The sequence below is a fragment of the Melanostigma gelatinosum genome, assembly GCF_949748355.1.
Source record: "Melanostigma gelatinosum genome assembly, chromosome: 11".
Taxonomy (NCBI): domain Eukaryota; kingdom Metazoa; phylum Chordata; class Actinopteri; order Perciformes; family Zoarcidae; genus Melanostigma; species Melanostigma gelatinosum.
This window is the reverse complement of record NC_136644.1, coordinates 20,138,374-20,150,732: the sequence shown is the minus strand read 5'-3', so window position 1 is coordinate 20,150,732 and position 12,359 is coordinate 20,138,374. Positions and strand designations below refer to the sequence as shown.

Genomic DNA, 12,359 nt, shown 5'->3' with positions numbered 1-12,359 from the left:
TTTTTTTTTCCTTACAGTATTAGTCAATTTTCACCCTCCTTCATTCCAGCACTGGACATCTTGTGTCGTCATGCTTGCTGTATTGAAACAGTCTGTGGCCCAATCTAATGTGTGCAGTCCAGCATTGACAGCAAGTATTTTAAATACATTTTTCCAATCAGACACAGAAACACACACGATGAATAACCCTCTATCATAAGGTGTGTAGCTAAATAACATGACAGAAAAATCATTTTAGTATTTATGTTTGCTGATATCGATATCAGAAAATTAAAGATGGATGCAAAATCAAAAAATAATCCGATGGGAAAGCAACTAAACAAGTTCCAGTTCAAACTCTTCATACTGTATGAAATTAGACTTTATAAGCTCATTTTGTTAACTTTTAGTTACAGCTGGTTTAGAATAATAAATAAAATAGAAAGTTAATAAATGATGATATGGAGTTATCGCCGAGCCCTACAAGACATTACATTTACCGAACAAAAAATGTATTTGTGATATTAGTGACATAAGGGCTGCAATTGAGGATTTTATTTAGTTTTATTAAAAACAAATATATATGTATATAAAATAAACAAAATATTATTTCATTAATAGTTTGTGGCATCAGAAAGAAATGCCTATTATAATATCCAAGAGTAGAAGGTGATCAAAATGTGTTGCTTTTGATGAGTCCAAAACCCCAAATATTTAATTTACCTCAATGTCAGACCAGGAAAAGCAGTGAATTCTCACATTTGACAACCTGCCATCAACCCATCAAATCTTTGGCATTTTGACTTGTTATGTTATATTGCTGATATATTTGGGGTGCATTTACCTTTTAATGGTCAGACATACTTCCTTTTGTTACACACACACACACACACAAACAAGCTGCCGCTCCACATAACCCAACAACCTAATAAGCTCTCCTTGAAGGGTTACTACACTCGAGCTGATCAGTTGAGCCATTCATCCTAATCATCTCCACTCTGTGTTGAGAGGCATCCACCCCTTCAGACAGACGGAGAGACCGTCCAGTCCTCCAGAAGACTCTTTAATCGTCTGAGACAACTATGCTCCTCTCAACAGCTATCCAAATATTCCCTCATTCGGCACGCTCCGCAGCCTTCCTCAGTGGCCCCTGTGTTTAATCAGCTCTGACTGTTGACTTAGCTTTTGCTCGCTTCATCCTGTTGTGGATGTGTCTCATGGCACTGGTGATGTATTTGCTAGCTTGTTAGCCTCTCTGTGTGGAGGCGGACGGATGGTTGGACTCTCTGCAGGTGCTTATTAGCTGCTGTTGCGATTTTAGCAGACGGTTGTGAAATAGCTCGCTTCTCATTGTAGTTGTTTTCTCTTCATTTCTGCCAGTCAAAATATTTTCTTCCAAATATCTTTTTAAATATTACATTTAAGGCTTTATTTCCACTTTTGCAGTTATCATCATTTCCTGCGTTGCATCATATTGTTTGTTACGATCAAGCATTAACTAAAAAGTGAAGACAACACCATCACTGCCTTTTGACTTTGACTCGGCACCATTTCATCCATTTACTTCTCAATCAGTGTTGTTTACTCCATTGTCGGTGCTGTAAATTGGACCACTTTCGCAGTCTGCACTACACCATTTGTCTGACTAAAACCAAATCCACCATGACATGTTTGTTTTGGGGAGATACTTTCCCAATCACTGCTCATTCTGCTTCTTTTCACCCCGTGACATGGTATTCCTGCTTTTCAAGTGGGTGGAGGAGTGAGCGGGGAGACAGTTAGGGTTAGAGTTTCAGGTTCCACTTGCCAGCGAGTGCCTCCGTTGACCCATAGCCAGAACTCTCACAGTTGTGACCTATCTAATTAGTAGAGCAGGAAGGGGAGGGGGGGGGGGACTGAAGTAACGCACACAACCCATCTGGGGTTCTCGGGTGTGTGTGAATATGGGAATAAAGGAAATGGTTTGTTAGCTGTGCGGCTGCTCCAAGGCTCTCATTCCTTACGTCACCCGTTGCTTTCCCCCCCCCCCCCCCCCCCCTCTTCCATGTTGGGGGGGGGGGGGGGGGGGCCCTCTCCCCTGGCTGGCAACAGGCTTCCTCTGCCTGCTTCAGAATGACAATCGGCTTCTCATTTACAACGAGCTAATAAGCCCTTTAATCAGTGCTTGTCAACCTCAGGGCAAGGCAACTCCAGAGGAGTTGATCCAAAGGATCAGATGACTGGAAGAAAGAGCATGGAGGGGGAAAAAACCCGGAGCAGCACTTAGAGTGGAAGAATAAGTAGAAGGGAAAATGAAAGGGGGCTGTTGAACTTGGAGGAAGAAGAGAGAATTGAAACAAGCGATAATAACCTTGCGTTACGGTAAGAAGAACAGACTGGCTTCCGCTCAGGTTGATGATGTTTGTTGTACTTGGAAACGCACAGATGTGATTTAATGAAGCGCTCAATAAGAACACAATACAACTCAATAAAACGTACGGACTCTGTGGTTCTGCATGTAACCCATGTAAAAATGCATGATGTTTCACTGTCGCACACACTGAATCTGGTTTTCAGGATGTTTTGATCCGCTTGTTCTTCAACAGTCATTTTACCGTATACAAACCTGACAAGTGTTTGCTTTATTCATCCGTAATCGATACAAAAGAAAACAGTCTGCCGCTGACAACACTGTGCATACAACATGTGCATTCGATTACACCCCCACGCCATCAGCGACACACGCGCGGGCACATGCGTGTGCGCTCGCATCACCGTTGGCATGCAAATGAGGGGGTTGATTTGTTAAGTGACATTTTAACATCCTTACGGACAGCTCTCTATAAGTCCTTAAAAGGGTTTTTTTTTAGGGCCAATGAGGGAAGGAGGAGAGTATTCGGTGTCACCTCGTTAAAGCCAAAGTGAAATCCAGCTCAATCCAGACCATAAAGCTCACCGCAAACCACAGCGAGGCACAGAAACTCCTGCAGACCTGTGGCGTGGACAGAGACTTTTACTTTTGAGGAAAGAAATCACTAAAAGAAGTCCGAAGTCCAAAGAAAAAGGGATGAAAATATATCGCAGCCACTTGCAAGCAGAAAGGGACTCCTGAGTAATCGTGGTTTAATGTCCACCAGCTGGTTAATTGCAATCATTTGGTGTTGCCGCTCTGATGTCTCGAATAAGGAAAGCCTTTCTTGAAGTCCTCATCTCTCTCTAAAGAGTAACATATTGATAGACACATAGTCAAACTGTCATTCTTTGAGTGTTTTTGTTGGTGGTTTTTTTTAGGCTTTAAATTCACATTCATGCTACAGATGTTCCAGAAAGGAAAGAATTAAAGTAATCTGAGAGTTAGACACAGAAAAGGCATGTTAATTATCATGGCCCTCCAAATTGGCTGGCAAGCAGAAATAAGCATTCCACTCTTCTAGAATGGAATTGGAGATATCCATTTCAATACTTCGGTGCTTTGAAGGCCAAAAAAAACGATTAAGGTAAAGGATTACAATTTCTTACATCGGAAATATTGCAAATTATTGTTTCCATTGGGAACAAGTCACAGCGCACAACAAAGGGGACTCCCCTATGCTTCAAAGGTGTACTTTGTCAAATCCTTAACAATAGAAATGTGGGATTCCAGTGACTTCTACCCCCTATCAGCATTTACATAAAGAATGCTAAATTATTCATTAATTATCAGAGGGTCCCCTGTGGATAAGGATGACACATACACTGGCTGCTAATTGGCCCATCAATAATCCTGCCTGCTTCTCCTGAAGTGGCACCAGATCCCTCCTCAGGAATCTGCTATCTGCCCCAACCTTCTGCCACAGTGTGACACTACAGAAGGAGACATTTCCACACCTGCTCACCTGGAATGTTGTTGATGGGTTGTCGGTACATGCTTGAGTTCTGTCCTTTACTTTCTGCTTGTCCATCAAGTAGCATAAATTCCTCACATGCAGGCTTCTAGGTCAAAGAGAATGTGATGTCACTGTAGATTTATTTTTATGTTTTTCACCACACTCAGTATGATGTCTGTATTCGCAGACATAGTATGGTATCGTTTTATGCGATACAACAAAGGATACCGCCGGTGGTGTTTGTTGCTACAACAAGTTGAAAACGAACAATGTTTTAGAGCTTCTCTCAACTTCCCTACAATGTCCGTGACTCTCACTCCTTCTGAAGATGTCGGGTCACAAATATATCATTTGAATGAAAAAAAGGTGAACAGATTTCTTGAAGTAGCTGGGCACTGTTTAGCAATTGCTACCCAAAGTGTATTAGTCGAGGACTAATTTCAGTCGTTTGGTAGGGCTGGGTATCGGTACTCGATACCTTTTTAAGATTTCAGCGAAATAACCCAATACAGAGTAGTTTCGTAAAGTCTCCATTCAAACGATACTTAATACCTGAATTCAATTTTGTTTTTGTACCCAGATCTAGAAAAAAATACTTTGTATGGTTTTGTTCGCAGCCAATCAACGGCAATTGTTTTACTTCATGCAGCTTGTGATTGACCCACTACTGCAGCGGCTACAACCCATACAGTCTGTGGTGTGGTGAAGCCGGGCGCGGTGTATTTGAGGGTGTTGGCAGTTGAGTGGGACGAGATGCCACCGGAACGTTCAATGGCTACACTTAACCTGTGGCGTCGGATAAAAATAAACGCGGTGGTGGTTTTGTGCAACTGAATGCTTCGTATCGGTATCACTTTAAGGCTGCTGGTATTGATGCTGGTTTCGGAATTTTTTTGAAACGATACCCAGCCCTTGTGTTTGGTGAGCTTGTGAGGATGGTGGCTCAACCTAAACTGCAATGCCCACATTCAGGGTCAGAATATAGCTCTTCTTTTACTTACATCCCAACCGGATTGTTGTACGAGCGGTGAGATAACATTTCTTTTGAAAGAGCTTTGAAGAATGGCGATCAAGGCAGTTTACTGTATCCCCACAGGCGGAGGCAGGTATTCTTTGAATCGCAGAGTACTGCTGATCCTTTTGTCTGACAGACCAAACAAATACAATAATACGCAGTTATACACTTACAATGCCAGCGCAGCACACACACTAATGCGTACGCTCTCTCCAAATGGTACATGCAAGTGATTTCCATAAAGGCGGGCCTCTTGAGAAGGAGCAGCAATAACATGGCTGCTCTTTGTTTCTCCGTGCTGATTGACAGTAGATTGCAGTGCACATTAAATGCCCATCAGGCCCAGCTTTAGTTTTAGAAACGGGGGAGCAGGGCCCGTCAAAGGTCAATCCTAGCGCATAATGAACTGATCTATCTCTCTCTCTCTCTCTCTCTCTCACACTCTCTCTCACACACACACACACACACACACACACACACACACACACACACACACACACACACACACACACACACACACACACACACACACACACACACAAAACTGAACCCCTCTCTGCCTGCTATTAAAGGGAGTTTGAATAAAGAGTGTTCCCTGGCTTGTAATGTAACATTCATAAAAAAGAATTGCTTCATGACACAAGCCTTTAAACACTCTTAATACTCTGAATTTGCAGATGCCGAGGGAACAGACAGATATGGTGTCTAAACTGTCTCAGACTCTTGGGGTGTTCTGTTTTATCTTAATACTAAATGCTACCCCAGAGTGACTCTGAACCACGGATTTACTGGGATGTACAACCTTTTAATACCAGCTGGATCTTATAGGCTGATGGACAGTTAACAATTCTGGAGGTACCCAATAACATGTCAATCAAAAGTACATCAATACATACATGTAGATTATCAGCGAGACTATGGATGGCTATCGACACAAATCAATAATGTTTTCCAATAGCTTTCCACCCACATGTGCAAATAATTACACTCCTACATTGGGCTTAATAAGACACGTATAGGTTGATAACAAAAATGTATTTTAGTGTCATTCTCAGCCCTAGTTAGTATGTTTGCATGTTTCCACACATTAAACATGAAAACCTTTCATATCTTTGTCTGCTGTTTTCAAGGAAACCAATGTTATCATTCCCATTCTTGTGTTATCTCCTCAACGCTTATCTTGTTAAAGCCTCATCAGTTCAGATTATGGAATTTGTGAAGGCATCGAGAATTCAGTCCTTAAGTTGCAGTAAAAACATCATCATACCTCCAGAGCGCATGGTCTCGTCTTTCTACCCGTGCTTTCCTTTCCTGATTGAAAGTTGTAATTAAGAGTCTGGAAGAATTAGATGCAGAATGAGCTGTCAGAAAGTCACATTTAAGTGAGGGATGCATTGGTCTCTGCAGTAAAAATTTAAATGATATAAATTGCCATTTAAGTGTAGCGAGGGCTAATGTTTTGTCACAAATTAATGTGACACAAGGCAGCAATGACAATCAAGGGCTGCCTCATTCTAATTTGGTCGTGTTTAGAGGGCTTTTGTGAGGCGACAGCTTTACACAAATTAACACAATTGCCTGTTTTTTATGAGGAAACCATAAATGTTTTTTCCCCTCCTTTGCCGGCTAATGAGGAGAGAAACAGCTTGTATCTCAGCGTTACGGCAATGCAGAGACGTCTGCAGAAGAGCAACACGGTGCTCTTATCCTCCCACAAGCAGCAGAGAAAAGAACAAAGACAGAGGCTGGAATGGCTCCCTGATGAACTGCAAGAGTTCTCGCATGTTTTGATGTTCCCATATGATCAGATATGGATTTACTCTGCTTTTTGCTCATTATAGAACTCATTGGCAGATTCTGTCATAGGAGCAATTAGAAGGATATTCTGCTTTCTCCGAGGAATTCATCTTTGTGGGGCATTAGTAATAACTGCTGTGCAGTAATGGGATGAGCAACACGGCGTAGCATTCGGTTATAGTATGTTCCGCAGCTGTTGACATTTAAAATGGTCGTAATCCTCTGTCCTCTCCTTCGTTTACAGGCTCTGGAGAGCGAGTTTGTGTCCTGCCAGCTCCACCAGTGGATCGATCTGATCTTTGGCTACAAGCAGCAAGGACCTGAAGCCACCCGAGCCCTCAATGTGTTCTATTATCTGACCTATGAGGGTGCGGTCAACCTCAGCTCTATCAACGACTCCATGCTCAGAGAGGTGAGGCTTATACGCGATACAGTACCTAATTTATGCAAAACCTTTCGGAAAACTCTTGTGCTTTATGGGGCTTTACACGGTAAAAACAACAAACATCATAATCATGAAAGTGTTCATCATCGAAACAATAAGAGCAATAGCACTGTTCATAAAACAATAATTAAGATCAAGCAATATGACGTACAACATAGTAAAAACATTCAAACAAATGGAGAGTGAAGGCTCGACAATAAAAGTGGAATTTGAGAAGAGTCTTAAATAAAGAGACAGCACATGCATACAAGCACATACACATTTTAATACACTTACTGTATGTACTACTCGGCTGGCTTTACTCCCTTGACAGATCATGCTGAGTAAGGGGAAAAACATCATATTACAGTAAGTACACTTGAGCGTCAGCACTCTCAAATGGATGCTTAATCTGACTATTAGAAAAGCATCTGTCCATTCAGTGCATCTGTATTTCAGGGATGTTTGTGATGCCATTAGCCATGTTAAATTGGTTGTAGACTGGCCGTGGGAGAGGTAAGCAGCCAACAATCTACTGGCAGGTATTGCTGAGCAAAGCCTTTTCCCTGTGTGATACCTCTGAAAGCACTCCACCAAGTGTTCCACTTTAACGCCTTAAAGTCTCCGACTTGGCTTTCATTCATTATTCATCCCCCTCACTTTGAACTGCTGCGCGCACACAAGTTACACTGACCTGCCGAGAAGAAACCACGCAATGCTGAAAAGAAAAACAAAGCTAGCTTGCCCACAGCCAAACGCCGGCCTGACAACTTCACCACTCTGCTGCAAAAGGCAGCCAGCAGCAGGCCAATTGACCCCGCTCCCATCAGCATCTTTGACGTCTAAGTTGTATTGCCAAAGTAGCACACATCCTATTTTGACTTGCGTCAGAGTGTAGTCTCTGGGCATTATAAAGGAATTCCAGTTCTTTACAACTTGTTTCTGATTTTTCTAGTTTTGGCCATCATTTAAACGGGCAATGAAAACAGTTCATGCACCAAAGCAATTGCTGAGATCTGGAAACACACTGACATTGCTATGTTAATCAATTTGTCATCAAAAAGTGAAACTGCAAGTATCTAACCAGGGTCTGATTGTCCCACTGCTTGTGTTTCTTGCCCTACCAATAGGAATGATGGACGGAACACTAAAAACAAGTCGTAATAAACCAGATTTGTCCTTTAAGCAGAGGTCCTCATAGCATTGAGGTCTAAATGGAGATGAGTTCAGAGCATATCAAGCGGCTGAGCAGCCTTTTTGCCGCCGCTGTTCTGCTGCCCTTCATGCTCAGTGACTGCAGCGTCACGGACACCAGGGGTAGATTATTGATTTATCACCCCATTCACCCTAATTCCCATCCAGATGTGCTTTGGCCTTTAGCCACACACACACACACACACACACGGAGAGATGCAGATTCATTACCAGGGTGCTCTGGTTATTTCCACATTCAGCCCATTGCCCATTATTCAGGTTAACACAACCCAAAAATTGGAATTAAAAAAAAAAACGAGATCACTGGTAGACCACTATTTCTGGTAAGCTGTTCCAGTGACACTGGGATGGATGAAGCCACACACAAAAAGGACGCTGTCAGAGGCATGTGCATGCGATTTAACTGCTATTAAAAAATTATTCTGCTTATGACTGCACATTTTGGATATGCATACTTCTAAATATATGCTCTTTAGTTTTGCTTAGCATTTTATTATCAATAAATAATTCAAAAATATTTTCTTTTGCATTAAAATAACTGTAGGAAATTAACTAGATCAGCGTAAATAAGATGGCGCTCTCCATCAGTGTCTAAAGGGTTTATATTGTACGCAGTGGGTTGTGTTTTATTGTAAATCCGTTGCATTGCTCAACAGCACAAAACAAAGAACATGCTACTGTTTTTCCCTCCAAAATACGCTGTTTGCAACTTTTTGGGAAAACATAAGGTTGTTTATTTACATTAATTGTCCCAATATATGTCGGTTTAATTGAAAATCAAATGAATGTTTTAAAATACGACACATTTAATATATTGAGCATACATATGTGTAAAATATGAATAAAGCAGCCATGTTTTTTTCCGCTCCCTAGAGATGAAAAAGAGTTTGTTGTGTTCTGCTCCCACTCCCACTCTCTGATGCTGTGAGTCCAATCTGCTGGCTTTCACCTTTCAAAAACAGCCTCAGTCTGAGCGCTTTAATTAGTTAAATAAACCAAAGCAGTGTTATCCCTGTCAGCTAAGCCAAGGCTCTCCTTCAACCGTGTTTATACGGAAGGAAGCATAGCATGCCCTGTCTGTGCAGATGGTGGAAGCAGAGTTTCAGGCCTGGGCCTCATCATGGCCGGGCACTGGGGGGGGGGGTGGCTGAGGACTACAGGAGCTTTGAGACTGAAGGCTTTGGGTCTGAAAATGTCCCCAGATCTGCCATTACTGAGTGACAACGGTTTCAGCCCTGAGCTGGGGTCTGGGCCAGGCTAGGCTGCAATCGGACAGGCCCCGGGGCTGTTCATTGTCAGGGGGATGGGTCACAGACGTGTGTGTTTATTTCTGGGTCAGAAAAGGTAGTAGATTGGGTCGAGTTCTGTATTCCTGCCACGCTGTTTGGCAGCCTCTTAACTCCCACCCGCCTCAACCCAACCTCACACACACGCACTTTGTATAGATCATACCTTGATATGTTTGTACATACATGTGCATGTATACATCCATTGATATGTGTATACCTTTGTATATTTATCCGTGCTCATCAGCATAAATGCACTCGGTTGTGTGTACATATCTGTTCTGCGAGAGAGTTTGGAATATCTCGACACAGATTAAGGAATGTTGTGGAGACCACTGCTGTGTTTTTCAAAACCCGTGATTACTTCCTGTCCTGCCTCCGCCGCAAGTCCAAACTCGCCCCCCCGCTCTCTGTAAGAGAAGTGCTGTGTGTCTGCAGATGCATTCATGTGTACGTAAGTGCACCCGTGTGCATGGCATGCATGCACATCTGTGTTGCCTCTCGGTGTATAAAGAGAAACGCATCCTGTGTTGCCTTCTCATCGTTGTACAGGGCTTCCGCTCTTTCACATGTGATTACGGAAAACCCCGCAGCCACTCACTCCAACGACGAAACACAGAGCCCCGTCTGATGGTACAGCGCTTGCGTAATTCGGCAGAAGACGGGAAATATACCCACGCGAGTGAACCTGCTTTGACACTCGCCAAACACAAGGCGCACTGGTTTATTTATTTTTTAGAGAATATGCCCCTCACTGTATTCATTATTTTATTTTCCTACATTTTTTTTAAGAGACTGAATATGTAAAAAGCAAAGAGCCGCCACGCTGCTTGTCAACAACACAAGGCCATTGTACTTTTTATTCTATTCAGAGTGAATGTTGTTGAGTCGATTTGCATAAAAGCAGCGTGTTTTACATGGAGATCCATCTTGTCAAGTGGCTGAGTAAATCAAAGGGCGGGTTGGGACATCTGAGCCGAGGGCGTCTCAGCCATTTAAATGTATAGAATATAGAAAACCTTCATCAGACACGGGCTAGTGCCCCTAAAAGAGATTGGCCTTGTGGATGGCCCCTCATATAATCACCTGAGCATTGCATTGGCATATAGGGAGAGGACGTGCTGACCTAGACTCGGCCACTTTCCAACGTTCCACAGCCTCGTAAATGTCAGAGCTGAACTTAATGAAGATGGGTTGAGTGGCTTTACGGAGTCTCTTCCTCACATTAGCTTAAGCAGAATGCGCCGCTCTATAGGCAGAGCAGAGGAGAGGCACTTTCACCTTGAATGATGCACTGATGCCCTCTCGCTAACTGACTAACTGGATGAGATGTACACTGTTAAGATCCTCTGTCATGATCAGTAATGAGGTCAGGTGCAAAGTTGATCTTTATCAATAAACGAACAGAACGGCCTTTATTTAAAAACATTTTAATTTGTGCAACACACCAGTCTTAATATAATATACCCTGGATCATGGAAGCGTCTGTCAGAACTAGTATGCTTGCACACATGCATGTGTTTAGGTCAACATACAGTGAACACACGGCCACAGACACTCCTGCTAACGAGGAGACAGTTTTAATATCTCTTCACAAAGTGTTCAATCTGTTGAGGCAGTACCAAACCACACAGCTGACTTAACGTAACGCTTGTTTTTGCAATTCAGTTTTTTATTTTGGATTTTCTTCCCCCCTGTATACTTATCGATACGAATGCATGAAAAATTACAGTATTTGCTGTAAAGTATTGGTGTCTGTGATTATGTTTTTAGTGCTTGCTTCTTTGCAGTAGTCGACAGTTGAGTTTGCGCCTTCTCTGCGCCTCCCTCTGGTTAGTTTCAGACAATGGTATGAGCAGACTAACTTCCCAACCTTTTCCTCATGGAAATACCATGTGCTGTCCTCAACCATGAGCTCATTCTCACAGGCCTCGCCAAGTCAGGCGCAAACGTCTCAGCCTACACACACACACACAGCCAGTCAAAGTGCACACCAACATACTGACGGGTCTGTCATCGTTTTGTGTTTGCCATTTTCTCTCTGGCTGTTCCTTTTGTAAAATGTATTGGACTCTATTGGAATGTTGTTCTACAAATTCCCACAGGCACTTATCTTGTGTTCTTTTGTTGTCTGTGTTTTGTATGTTTCAGAGATTTTTTTTGCGTTGATATTTTGCCAATGCAACAATTTTGTTGTGTAAATTTTAATAATATTTATTTTATTTTAAATTGTTTTTTTGATCACAAACATTTTCAGGGTCCAGCTTCTCATATCGCTCTCTCTCTCTCTCGCTCTCTCGCTCTCTATATCTCTCTCTCTCTCTATATCTCTCTCTCTCTATATATCTCTCTCTCTATATATATCTCTCTCTCTCTATATCTCTCTCTCTCTATATCTCTCTCTCTATATATCTCTATATATCTCTATATACCAATTGAAATAGTAATTACCGATTGATCGATAACAATTAGTAGCCATCCTAGATGATAACAGTGTGATGGTGTAGAGTATTGGGATACGTTGGTGTAGGCCTGTGCATCTATACACTGCTGTGCTAGTTGGCCTGACAGTGAGCTGTGTGATGATGTCCAGAGGCTGCTCGGCCGGCGTCTGCTCTGACATTTATGGTCCTATACCTCTTCATTAACACCACCTAACCAGCCTACAAGCCCGCCTGTCCCGGCCCTCCTCTGATTCTGTGTGTGGTAGTGGAGGATAAATTGCTGTGTGTGACACACTCTCTCACACACACACACACAAATAGTGAGAAAGTATGTTTATATGTTTCACATGTGTT

General features: G+C 42.5%; 1 protein-coding gene across 1 annotated transcript in view; it reads left to right on the top strand.

The window, feature by feature from the left end:
* The window catches only part of lrba (LPS-responsive vesicle trafficking, beach and anchor containing), a 170,130-nt gene that overhangs the window by 139,254 nt on the left and 18,517 nt on the right, over positions 1-12,359 (top strand). Inside the window, exon 47 of the mRNA XM_079278784.1 lies at positions 6,881-7,048. Coding sequence (XP_079134910.1) covers positions 6,881-7,048 — 168 coding nt within the window. The remainder of the gene's footprint in view (positions 1-6,880; positions 7,049-12,359) is intronic.